General features: G+C 37.4%; 1 protein-coding gene across 1 annotated transcript in view; it reads left to right on the top strand.

Moving 5' to 3' along the window:
• BMX (BMX non-receptor tyrosine kinase) overlaps positions 1-13,867 on the top strand; it is a 1,099,638-nt gene that overhangs the window by 743,881 nt on the left and 341,890 nt on the right. The window contains exon 13 of the mRNA XM_044072793.1: positions 7,102-7,273. Coding sequence (XP_043928728.1) covers positions 7,102-7,273 — 172 coding nt within the window. The remainder of the gene's footprint in view (positions 1-7,101; positions 7,274-13,867) is intronic.

Here is a 13,867-nt window from a genome sequence, read left to right as displayed (position 1 = left end):
TGTTTTATTTCAGATGTCTGAATGTACAACAAAGTAGCTATAATTACTGGGTTGTGTTTAAGCTATCTGTTGAAAGTAACTGACCCTCATGTTGCTTCCTCAGTTTAAAAAGTCAGTATCTGGCTTTGCAGGCCCAGTACACATTAACATGAAATAAGATGTAATATCATTGGTCTAATGAGATATGCCTAGACAAAGTGAGTGCAGGTTAGGGATTGGATCTGCCTGCTGAAAGTAATTGACCTTTTTATGTTTGCTCAGTTTAAACAATCACTATCAGTTTTTACAAGACTAGTGTGCATTTGCATGAAATATGGTGGACTAATTGCTGGGCCTGTCTGAGGAGTATAATGACTTCTGTGAAGCAGTTTTAGGATATTTTAATGTGCAGCAAGTGTTTTGTGTAGAGCAAAGATGAAATATGTTACATGAGCATCCTCTTTTATCACAATCAAAGGTGTGAATTGTATACACACATAACTATAACTGCATACTAGGAACTGTCTAGATGAAATTAACTGACCCTCTTGTCATTTCCTCTGTCATCTTTCAAAAAAAAAAATAAATAAGGCATAACATATATTACAGAACACTGAGATTTTCAGAGTTCTGAGGCTGGTGACTTTCATCCCCCCCAAAGCTATATGATACAGGCTTAATAGTAGCCACTGTCCTGATCCCCACCTAGTCTAAAACTAACTCTGCTCAGAGGTATGCACAAAAGGTCTCTGCATCATGTGGGAGGAGGGTGTAATATCATTATTTCTTTAGTTTTCTTCCCAAAGCTCAGAGGTATGCAAGAAGGGTGTATAACTTGTATAGATGCAGTGTACAAGGAGTAACAAACATTACTGTGATCATTATTTATTTACTTTCCTCACACTCTAACATCAGTTACATATACAGGTGATTATCTTTTGGAGTAGAGTAAGGAGGCATGCTGTTTATATATAACTGACAGCAACATGATAACATTTATAATATTCTGTTTGTTTTTTCAGTTTTGTCCCAGCCTGACATGAGAGCAGCGTACAGGTACTGACTGTCATTTGGTGTTTTAGCGGTAGAGTGAGGAAGCATGCTGTACATATATATGACAGCAGCAGCAGCTTGAAATGACTGTGGCCATTTATGTAATCACTTTTATTCCAATGTAAAACCATTGCTGGATATATAAAAGGTGGCTATCTTTATTTGCTTGGGAGGGGGTAAGGAGACATGTACTATTTCAAGATGTGATTTATATATCTTAGTAAGCAATTGTCTTCTCACTATAGTGTGGACTGCTGTTTTTGTCAGCTTTCTGCATTAAGCATTGGATACAACTTATTTATTCCATGAAATACATAACTAACTAAATAAATAAATAAAACTGGCTTTCTTTCCTTGCTTACAATTAACTTAGTTATTTTATCCATAGTTATTACAGTCCAGGCCTGGTCAATTAAAGTATGAAAGGAAAGGATGCAGAAAAAAATAAAGCTGAAGATGAACATGAATGAATTCCTCTCCATAATTAAGTTTTTTTCAGGCCATCATTAAATTAGCAGTTTGTTTAAAGAAACTCTAAAATGACCCTCATGACATCTACAATCTCCATGGTTTCCAAGGACCACAACCACCTTAATTTGGCTATTTACTCCACCGTTATTGCATGCAGTCCTGGTCAATTAGAGTATGAAAAGTTGTAAGAAAAAGCAAAATTTAAGTGTAAGACTGGATTTCTTTAATCAGGATTATTTTTTGGCCATTACTCGATGAAAAGGTTGCTTAAAAATCTCTAAAATCTACCCTGCAGTATCTATAATCTCCATGACTTCCTGTTTAATTCAGTTATTTCTGTCACAGTTATTGCATTACAGTCCTGGTTAGTCAGTGTGTGTTGCAACATTGCAAGAAATGCAGTATTGTAACACACACTGATTGACCAGGACTGTAATGCAACACTGCAAGATATGCAAAGTCGAAGATGAGAAACATTGAATTTTTTTTCCTTTAGCCGGATTTTTCAGGCAATCATTGGATGAACGGGCTATTAAGAAATGTACTGCATAGCATCTAGAACCTCCATGGCTTTTAGATGTGTACTGACCTACAGAACCACAGCTTGTTTCAAGTATTTCCTCCAAAGTTACTACAGGGCATTCATAGTCAGGATATAAAAGGATGCAGGAAAAGGCAATGCTGAAGAATAAGAATGAATTTCTTTCCTTAATCATGAATATTGTTTAGGTCATCACTGCATGAAAAGGTTGTTTAAAAAATCTAAAATGCATGTCATGGCATGTAAAACCCCCATGTCTTCTGTGCCCAAGTCTCCCCTAGACCCCCATCCTGATATAGTTATGTCCACCACAGAGTGTAGTCTTGCCTAGTTAGGAATGATTGAGTGAAATAATACATGAAAAAAATGCAGATCAGTACAAACTGAGAAAAAGAAGGAAAAAAATTATCTGAATGGTATGGGTGGGCCAATACTGGTGGGAGGGAAACGGGGGGGGGACTGGGTGGTGACTACGGAGGACATTGTGTTGTAGGTATTAGGAGGGGTGCTGTGGAGCTGTTCACCTGTGGAGACAATTAACCTAAGGTCAGCACTGCAAGGAGGTGTCTGGAATCTGTTTCATATACAAAACAGTGTGTGTTTTCTTTGACATGCTGTACATAAATTAAATATAGAAGGGGAGTATTTGGTGTTGACACTGAAAAAGCAAAGGAACTGCAGTGTTTTCTTGTATTATATTTGGCATGAAATGATTAAAAGCTCTATCAGATTGTAAGACAATAAGAGAAAGACAGAAAATAGATACCATTCATATGGTACACTAGCCACAATCTGCTGTCCTTTCCTGATGGCATTAAAGGCAGTTGGAAGGAGTACTTTTAAAACCTATACATGAAGAAAATACCACTAAAGCTCTACTGTCACATGCATAGAATATATGATGAAATCAGAAGGAATAATTTAAAACTGCACTAAGAAAATTTAAATCAGGAAAAGTTTCAAACTCAACTGAAGTCTCAGCAGATGTGATAAAGATCTCTGTTGCAGTAGGGTCAAAGAGATCCTGTGGGTATTCACTGCAGTATAGCAAACAGGTGTATCCCTGATGACTGTGCACTTCTTCTTCTTTCGGCTTTTCCCAGTTAGGGGTCGCCACAGCGGATCACTTGTCCGCTCATGATTGGCAGTGGAGTTTTTACAGTGTCGAGTTGCCAGCCTGGCACCCAACCTTCCACAGAAGGCACACACACACTCACACCTAGGGCCAATTTAAAGTGACCAATCCACTTGCAGTATGTCTTTGGGATGTGGGAGGAAACCAGAGCACCTGGAGGAAACCCACGCGACCACAGGGGGGACATGCAGACTCCGCACAGAAGGCACCCTAGCTGAGGATCGAACTGGAGAACCTCTTGTTGTGAGGCAGCAATGGTAACCACTGCACCACCGTGCACTAAGCATTATAATTCCAGTCTGTAAGAGAAAAGGGATTTTCTCAATGCAGGCAGTAAAAAATATAGCAAACTCCTGTCCTACTGCATGGGAGTGCTAGAAAAGGTGATTAATAAATGCATACGCACAGTAGTACAAAATAGGACTGAGGATGAACAGTTTAGATTCAGACCAGGATGCAGTACACCCTGCCTGATGTCTGCAGTGAAACAGATACTGGTTACATCACCAGCTCCTGAGATTCCATAGTACCAATGGCTATCAAAAATTCACAAAGAACCAAAAACATTGATAGTTACAACACTAATAATAGAAAATTCAAGCAATTCAGTGTAGGAGGAAGGTGAATAGCTTGAAAAGATACTGGATAAGAAAATGCAGAAAAAGTCCCACTGGCCATTCCTAGAAAATGGAAATGTATACAATAAGTTCCTAAGAATGCCAATTTAGGCAGTTCTGCAATGATTTAAATTTCCAGGTGCACTGGTAAAATTAGTGTAGTCTATGTGCAAAGATTCAACTACAGAAATATGAGTAGTGTTCAGATGCGCAAAGGTTTCCCAGTGAGAGACAGAATGCATCAGAGTTCAAATGAATGATTTGGTAACAGTAAGTTTTAAGAGTTGCCTAAATACTCAGGGAAGGCCTTTATTAGTCACAATTCATGAATGAGACATTACTGTATGCAGATGTAATATCCAGGTACCTTTTTTACATCTGCAGTCATCGTAGATACTTATTACAGTGCTTGCAGTTATTGGTCACTGAATAGGATCATTGGCTCATCGTGATTGGTATAAAATGTGACCATGAACCATCCACTGGATAAGCTCCAAATCAGGAAGTAAGAATCAGGAAGTAGACCTATGAGTTATGCTTAAGCTAAATTATGCATGTATCAGTTGGCTCATTATTTGTTTTATTGTCTAAGCAGGAAACCTAAGCTGGCTTGAAAGATACTATATTCTATATTTTTCATTTAGTTGTTGCTGACTTTTGTGCTGTCCAGTCATTAAGTGACATGACTAAGAACTTTTCTGGTAGCCACCATTGCCTTTCTGCTTTCTAATTTATAAAACAAATAAAATAACCAAATGATAAATTAAAATAACCAAAACCAGAGGGAAAAAGTGTAATCAGATTACAGCTTACTTCTTAGGTTCTTCCCCTTGTAGTTTTCCACTCCAGTTCTGTTTATTAAGCCACTATTACCAAATGAAAAACCAAAAGAGAAGTAATTGCAGCAGCAGCAATGCCAAGAGACTGGACATGCCGTGGGTGATGCACATATAGATGGCCTTCACAGCTATTAAGTCTTTATGCTTGCCTTTCTCATGACAATTGGTCTAAAGTCAAACCATCAAGGGTGATCAGGGTAAAAGCGCTCAAAACTGTATGCGAGTATGTGTGTGTGTGTGTGTGTGTGTGTGTGTGTGTGTGTGTGTGTGTGTGTGTGTGTGTGTGTGTGTGTGTGTGTGTTTGTACGTGTGCAGAGGCATAGCTGGCTCATGTAGTATCCATCCCATTCCCTGATATAGCATCCCTCAACATTATTGAGGAGTAAAATAAAAGGGTCTGTGATTAAGTCCTGTTTCTACATTCCATCCCTGTCTATCCTTAGCTGAGAAGGAATTTAAAAAAAAAGTCAGCTGTCAGGTACCTGGGGCTGCTAAATTGCAACACCTACTCAGGTCCTGTTCCAGCCCCCTGCCCCTCCCTTCCCTGATTTGACATGAAAAAAAAAACAGAAAGAAACAAATCTATTTTTCTTTTAAACTGTAGCAAACTCAGTTTAGACCATGCACAGTGCACTACAGTGCTCGTGTTTTAGTTAAAAAAAGAGAAAGAAACAAATCTGTTTTTTTAAACACTTGCAAACTCAGTTTAGAATACTTACAGACCACTATATCATTCAGGTTTTAGTTAAACAAAAAAAAAACCAAGCAAATCTCTTTTTTGTAGCAAACTAGTTACAACAATTGTAGCAAACAGTTGGTATAGTTTAGACCATGCATGGAGGCTACAGTGCTCAGATTTGAATGTAAATGCAATACTGGCTTTTGAAAGCTGCTATGCATTAAACAGCGACAAGGATCAGATGGCCAATTGAGTCAACTAACACTTTGCCTCTGCGGCAGTTGCCCCCTTTGCCCCACCCTAGCTATACCACTATGTGTCAGAGTATGTGTGTGTGTGTGTGTGTGTGTGTGTGTGTGTGTGTGTGTGTGTGTGTGTGTGTGTGTGTGTGTGTGTGTGTGTGTGTGTGTGTGTGTGTGTGTGTGTGTGTGTGCTCATGTGTTTGTGCATTTTTGAGTTCTTTTGTGTGTGTGTGTGTGTTATATATATATATATATATATATATATATATATATATATATATATATATGTATATGTGTGTATGTGTGTGTGTGTGTGTATATGTGAATCTGCATTTCTCTGCCTCAGCATCTATCATTGTATATATGGGTATATGTTTTTGCTTTGAGCCAATTTTATTACGTATTTACATACATTTCATATAACGGATGCAGAATACTTCTTTTAACAACAAATACATATCCAACACGACCTTTCAAATGTTAGGTGGAGAAATTATTTCACATAAAAATGAATAACATATACAAATTATAAAACAAATGCAAAAACTACTTCACTGCTAGTCCATTTTCCAAACACAGTAATGTCCTCCTGAGTGGGCACTTCAGGGAAATGATTGATCTTCAGTGGATGAGAAGGCCTTTTGCCTATGGCATTGGGCCTCACCATACCCCTGGGCAATGATTTATTTTCTTGTAATGTCTACCTTGCTGAACATTTTACTTACTCATTTGCCTAACTCATTTTAAGCTTTCCTTTCTTAAAAATTTTGCATGTCATGTTCATATTTTTCTTGTACTAAATTATTAACTGAGTAAACCCATTAGACAGAACTACTTTTTATTGGGGTGCCCCAGAAGTAGTCTAAAGTTACATTGTTCCTCTGAGAGATACTATTTGCAATTAGAAATTAAGGGACACAAACTCAATACCACAGGATGAAGGCTGTCCATGCAAAACTGCTAAACATCTGTCCCTATTCATTAGTTTTCCCCATTGATAAACACCAGTCCTCTTCCATTTACAAAAATCCATATTTCTAGCAAACTGCATGCTTAATCTTCCATTGTTCTTGTAAATATCTACTCATTGGTTGGCCTCACCATTGGTATATACTCTTGGAGATGGCTGATTACAGCAGCTTTGTAGAAGTGCATTCTGTTTTACTACAAACTAGTAGGGAAAGGTAACAGACTTGAAGCTATTCTGTTCACTGATAACTGCCACTTTTGAATACATTGATCTGTATTACAGGCCATCTTTTATGATCCCATACACAGCTTGGAATGTTTAGTCTTATTTGCCATTGTATAGAAATGTGTGTGTGTGTGTGTGTGTGTGTGTGTGTGTGTGTGTGTGTGTGTGTGTGTGTGTGTGTGTGTGTGTGTGTGTGTGTGTATTTGGTATTCATGACGTACATTGAAGGCAACTCAGTAAACAAATAAATTCAGTCACTTGCCCTAACATTGGAATTCAGGCAGTTGATTTGACAGTATTCCTTGTTCATTGCATTCCAACTTACATTAAAAGAATATTTGTGCTTACAGGAAAATGGGAGCTGAAGCGTGAGGATATTGTTCTTGTGAAGGAGTTGGGAAGTGGCCAATTTGGAGTCGTGCAGCTTGGCAAATGGAAAAAGAAATATGATGTTGCCATTAAAATGATAAAGGAAGGCTGTATGTCAGAAGATGAATTCCTTGAAGAAGCCAAGGTTATGATGTAAGTAAGAAGGATTCTTTATGGTTTCCCTTCATGCATTCAGTCCTATGTTGCTGATTTTTAATAGCTCAACATAGGTTCATAGGTTGGTACTAGGCTATCGGCCCTAGGGCCTATACAAGCCTAACCATAACAATTCCCTGGCTATTTCTTACCACAATATTTACTTCCCTGGTTGCTCAATGTTGTGTTTGCATAGTAAGTGTAAACTTTTATGCGTCTAAGTTAATTGGGGGACTGTTTCACTGAAAGGGCAACAGTGATAGTTCACCCTCAGAGCAGGTTATATTAAGTAAGAAGCAGATCACTGCAGCCCTGGGGGTGTAAGGGCTTGATACTGACTTCATCCACAGCCATTGTCATTTTTTATTCAATATAATGGTCTGTTGGTTAAGTTAGTTTCAAATAAATGTACATCAGCCTGTTTACTCCTGTGTAGTTGCTTGTTATATGTTGAAATAACATGTGACAGCTCTTATTTAGAATGTATTTTGAAGTTACAATATCACAGAAAAATGGCAGCCTATGTTTATTTATTTATTTTTGTGATGGTTCTTTTACACAGGTGTATCAGCCTCAAATGAGAATAACTAATATAGCTGTGTGGGTGTGGGAGACCTGCTCCTTTCAAAAACAACATTTTCCTTTTATCTGCTGGTGCATAGGATCATTGGATCATGGGAAATTTAAGGCAATTGGATCAGAGGACCTGGTATGCCTTGTTAATATTCACCCTCCTGAAGGACTGAGCTATTCCCAGAGTAAATTTATGAGAACCCATCCAATCATTCAGTTTAATTTCGAAGATGCTAGCACAATGCTTTCTGTTCCAGAGGTGGGGTGAGTGTTGGGTGATATTTTTTTTTTCTCTCCAGCATATTTTGTTTATGTGCTAATGGGGATTTAAGTCCCTAATTCTAAAATTCTAAAATTAGTGGCACCATATGACTTGTGAAGATGTAGGAGGTTAAGGAAAATGTAATCCAAAATGGTGTGGAATGCAAAGCATGGATCACCACACGGGAACCTACAAGAAATGGAGTAAAGGGGTAGTGTTTCAGGATCACCACATGGGAACCTACAAGAAACAGAGTAAAGGGGTAGTGTTTCAGGATCACTAGATGGGAACCTACAAGAAACTGAGTAAAGTAAAGGGGTAGTGTTTCAAGCCTTTCTTTGCAGTTTAGGGAGTTAATGCCAACAATCTTCTTGTTTAAGAACCTCTGGGATCCTTATCATTTCTTAGTATGACTGGAAATGTACATCCCAAATGAGTCATTGTATGGATTGATTGGTCTAATTAGGGCTGCATGCAGTGAGATGACTTAGATAATATGCCTTTAGATAGTTGTGCTAAATAGAAAGATTTTTCTGACTTGTAATTCTACATGGTGATGGAAGGAGAGGGAATGATTGACTCAGGGGCCAAGATCCCTGATTGCATTACATTTTTAGTGGTGTATTGGCTATATCAGGGTCTTGAACTCAAATGAACATTATCACACTGGTGTTGTATGTGGATTACCAAACTCAGGCAAAGGCCACAATCTCCAAATCAAAGCTAAACACAGGCAGTGTAGCTAGAAAAGTAGTACAGTAGCTTTACTAAGATAATGATTATGCTCAGGCTGCTTGAGGTCCAAGGACCATGGGTTTGAGATCTCTGGGCTATACTGTATATTGAGAGGAGAGTTATTTGCCAAATGTGAAAGTGCTGTGTGAAAAAAAGAGCATTTTAATTTTAGTTCTTTTTCCACAGACCACTTGTTTATAAAGGTTATATTGTGTGGTATTGAATGGGTATCAGAGGGAGATTTAATGATAATGCCCAGTTTGCTGTAATTTGCAAACTTATTTAACCAAAGGACTGTATTCTCGTCCAGGGATTAGAGAAGTAGATGCCAAAAAGAAAGGGTCCCAGTACTTAGCCCTGGGGCTCACCACTATTAACCTACATACTTTCCAAGGAGGTGCCTGCCACCTTAACTATGGGGGTTCTATGTTTCATCCAGCTGGCTATCCAGCTCACCATGTATAGATCTACTTTTAGTGCATTTAGATTATCAACAATGCCTGCATAGTGCATGGTGTCTAATGCTTTGGCCAGATCTTAACAATCTTCATGAACAGGATGACCAATGTCTACAAAGTTTGGGATGGGACCTACTTAATAAATTTAACTAAGTGAGTAGGCAGGATCACCTGTTGATAAAGACAAACTGATGTGGGTCTAGCCTTAAAAGATTGCTGATATCATAATTTATGAGATCACATATGAAGCATTATATGTTTTTCAATCAGAGTGGTCAGGCCAATTGATTTATAGTTTCCTGGATCTCTGGTAGGATCACCCTTGGATAGGCTCATCACTACTGCAGTGTGCCATACTTCATGGACAAAACTCCTAGCTAAGCATAGATTAAACAATTTAAGGACCTTAATTTTGATGACATACTACTACTTTTAATGCAAACTCAAATGCTGTAATCAATGCAGTTGTCCCACTAAAACTGAAATTTGTAGTAGTCCCACCTCTAAACTGTCCAGAATTTTACAGAATGTGCATAGTTCTGCCTTGTATTTTTTAGTCTACTCGTAAAATTTGTGTTTTTCTGGCAAATCACAGAATATTGAAGTCTCTGCATAATGACAGACATTTGAATTTCAGACTTCATATCCTTCAGAAAATGATTGCTAATCCAAAACCTACTATCCTAGCAACTATTTAAGTTTATAAGCAAAATCTAAACTCTTTCTCCAATTTTGTTTTTTTTTGGGTTTTGTCCCCCCCCCCCCCCCCCTTCTCGGTTATTCTACTCTTTGTCCAATATCTTTGTACTCAAATTTTGAAAGGCTTGGCAACAGTTAACACTGTACCTCAAGTTAAGCATATGATAGAGACAAGACTTGGAAAATTAAAAAGTATAGAACAGCCCACCTCACTGTCATTAGTGCAGGGTATTAAGGAACTAACAAAATATGTAATAAAAAGGGAAATATTTCAGTTATCGTTAGACTAAAGAGGTTAGAAAGGGAATTAATTTACTCTGAAATTATCATGTTATAAATGTTTCTGATAATACAGAACTATGGTAGTATTTCCTTACAAATGTAATATATTAATGTATTACACATTAATGAAGATATAATCACAATGCCTCATTTTGTCTTACCTTAGTTCGCTTAGATGAAAAGCAAACCTATCCGCAATTTAACTTTTTGAGTCAGTTGTTGTATTATGTAAAGGTTGTATAGTCACATTAATTCTAATAGTTTCCTTAAGTCTGATCACATTCTCTGGCACCATGCTACCTACTTTCAGCGCTGGGTATAATACATAAAACCATTACTATCATAACGAAGTCACTGAGTAACGGTATAAGCTAAACGATTTGGAAACAAGCCTTAAACATTCTATTGTACAAAGGTGAGTATGCGCCGGAAATAAAACACATTCATCCTTTCTCCCTAAATGCTATGCTACCACATCTTAAACTTTATAGCCCACTCATACATATCAAATGACTTAAAACGTTATGGCTAGGACATGTTTTTTATCTGCCATGTGTTATGTTCGGGGAAGAGCTGTATTAAATTATGTTAGAAATACTGAAATCTTAGTTCCCTTTTAAAAGTGCAAAATTGAAAATAAGCAATTAAGGAAAAAGTTACTTTCCATCAGATAGGAGGCAAGGCACAGTTACCAAGCTTATACGATTATAACTACTTTTGCACTGGTAGCTTTGTACTAATAAATATACTCAGCAGCCTGATAAAAGTATTAGAGGATGTTGCTGTGAAACTCCAATAATGTACAGTAGAGTTTTGCACTGATTCATAAGTCCACATCCTCTATGAAGTGAAAACTTAATGCACTGCCTTTCTGCAAGCCTGTGTTCATTCACCGCTGTTCCATGACACAAACTATGCACGTTCCACAAAACAGGGACTAGTTGAAATGTTAATGTAATTTAAATAGTGTATTAGTTGCAAATGGTTTACATTCCTTACTATTTATTGCAATGTTATTCTTAGTTTCCTTGTTTGAGTACTCATGACGAAGTGTTCCTTCTACAATGCAGTACTGACTATACTTGTTAATCAAATTATGTCGGAAACACAACACAATTGTTATGTTCTGTACTTTGCATAATAAAATGTATACATAAGGAAACATATTTTAAACATTGTTGCATTTCCAGCATAAATCAAAGCTTACAACTTACACTGCTCTACTTCAGAACAACAATCTATATTTGTACCCGAATAAGCGCTGGTTATCTCTTCTGTTTCCTAGAAGCACAGTGCGTTATTTAATATTCCTGTTCATGCCTAACATTGGTGTGGGGCACAATATGAGTAAATTAATAATGTTCCTCAAACCCTGATGATGGTGCTTGATAGTCCTGCTCATGATAACCATATTACCACAAAGAAGAACTAATTACTTCCTGTTCAGTGTACAAAAGAACAAATGAGGTAATGTGATGTCTGACAGTGAAGTTAAAGTACTAAATGCAGTGTCCCAGGATGAATACGAAAAAAGGAACTCCATTAAACAATAGTTATAGTATAAACAAAGAACAAAAAAGAAATTATTTAGGATGTCCTGAGGCAACCTTTCACCATGTAGCAGATAACCTACAAACATCCAAGGTCTGAAACATACGCAGAAGTAGAGACTATGCTTTGTGGAAAACCATGCATTCATGCATTTAGCAGTGTGTTTTTGACAGTTATTGTCATTGTAATAACAACTCACACATTTGAAAACAGCATTATTAATCATATAGTTGAGACAGAAATAAAAATATTACACATTTTGGAAATCATAGAATGGAAGTTCCACGGCATATATTAGATGTAGCTAAACTGAGTTCATAAATCTGACACAAATACTATTTTGGATAGTAAATCTTGTACCAAATAGATTCATTCCTTGATATAAAGAATATATTGAAATCAGGATCCCATTATTTGAAATGACAGTTCAAAAATATGCTTTTTTCTCTCTAAGGAACATGATGTAAACCTCAGCCAGGCACTGAAATAAAGAACCTACAACAATGCTAAATATTGCACTACCAAATATTGCACATGTTGTATATGTTAAAACTTTTTTTTGCCTTCTTCTTGTTTATCCTGTGGTCTGCACTTTTAATTGCTCCACAGTTTCATATGTAGACTGGCACTAATGTCTTATCTTATTTAATTGTATTTGAACTGTTATTGATTTCCCTATTGCCTGTGTTATAGCTGGGTTTCAAATAGCTGATCATTAAAAAAACAAATTTTTTATAACTAAAATGTTTGTTTGACTTTTCGCCTTTTCCCGGTTAGGGGTCGCCACAGCGGAACTCCGGTCTGCTAATGATTGGCAGTAGATTTTTATGGTGCCGAGTTGCCAGCCCGATGCCCAACCTTCAGTGAAGGCACGCCCATTCACACATGTCTTTTGGAGCCCACTCGACCACGGGGAGAACATGCAGACTCCACAAAGAAGGCACTCCAGCCGAGAATCGAACAGGAAAAATAAAAAAGTTAAATCCTAGTAGCTCACCATTTATACTTTTTTTTAAGATTGAATAACCATGGAGAAAAAGGATATGCCCATTTCCCCTAAGGATGAGTGTCTGTAAAGTTAAAAGATTTAAGAAACATGAGTGTGTGTGTGTGTGTGTGTGTGTGTGTGTGTGTGTGTGTGTGTGTGTGTGTGTGTGTGTGTGTGTGTGTGTGTGAATGTTGACTTTTCTCATGTATATGAATATTAAGTTCTTGATTAACAGTGCTTCTAACAGGATATTTTTGTATTACTACCACCAGGTTATAACATCATTAGACTTGATCGTCAGATCAAAAAGGGCGGAGGAGTAACTATTAGTTACCTTAGTAGAGTCTAGACCACCTTCACTCAACAACAGTGAAATCTTAATCACCAAACTAGAAATTAATAAAAATAAATCCATTTACATCATTTGCTGTTATATCCCTCCAGGTAACAATATCATTAGCCTAGAAAACCTACTGAGCTGGCTCTCAACCTCTTTCCCTCAGGAAACCATACTATTAGGTGACTTTAATATTGATTGGAACTGTTGTATTTCCCAATTTCCAACCTCTCACATCAACCTCTATGGCTTTACTCAGACTATTACCGTCCCAACCCGAATAAATAAAACCAGTTCCAAACAGAGTATCCTGGACTGGATCCTAGTTAACACTAACCCTATGTGTTATATCACAGGTACACTACCTGATAATATCAGTGACCATCAAATCACTTTTATCAACCGACAAAAAAGCCCCATCCCCACTAACACTCAACTCAGAACTAACAGGAACAAAACTAACTTCAACATACACAACTTCCTATTAGAGCTAAAAGCTTGCAACTGGTCTCCTCTGAAATATTTACCTCTAGATGAAGCTGTCTCATACTTTAACAATAAATTCCTTCAAATCCTTGACCACCATGCCCCTACAAGAGTAACAAGAACCAAAACAAAGCCTGCTCCTTGGCTATCCAAAGAAACCAAACAAAAAATGTTAGGTAGAAATAGAACATGGGACAAATGGAGAGCTACCAAAAACCCA

Source organism: Protopterus annectens, chromosome 5.part1 (genome assembly GCF_019279795.1).
Source record: "Protopterus annectens isolate FY-2018-M chromosome 5.part1, PAN1.0, whole genome shotgun sequence".
Lineage (NCBI taxonomy): Eukaryota > Metazoa > Chordata > Ceratodontiformes > Protopteridae > Protopterus > Protopterus annectens.
This window is presented reverse-complemented; position numbering and strand designations above follow the sequence as displayed.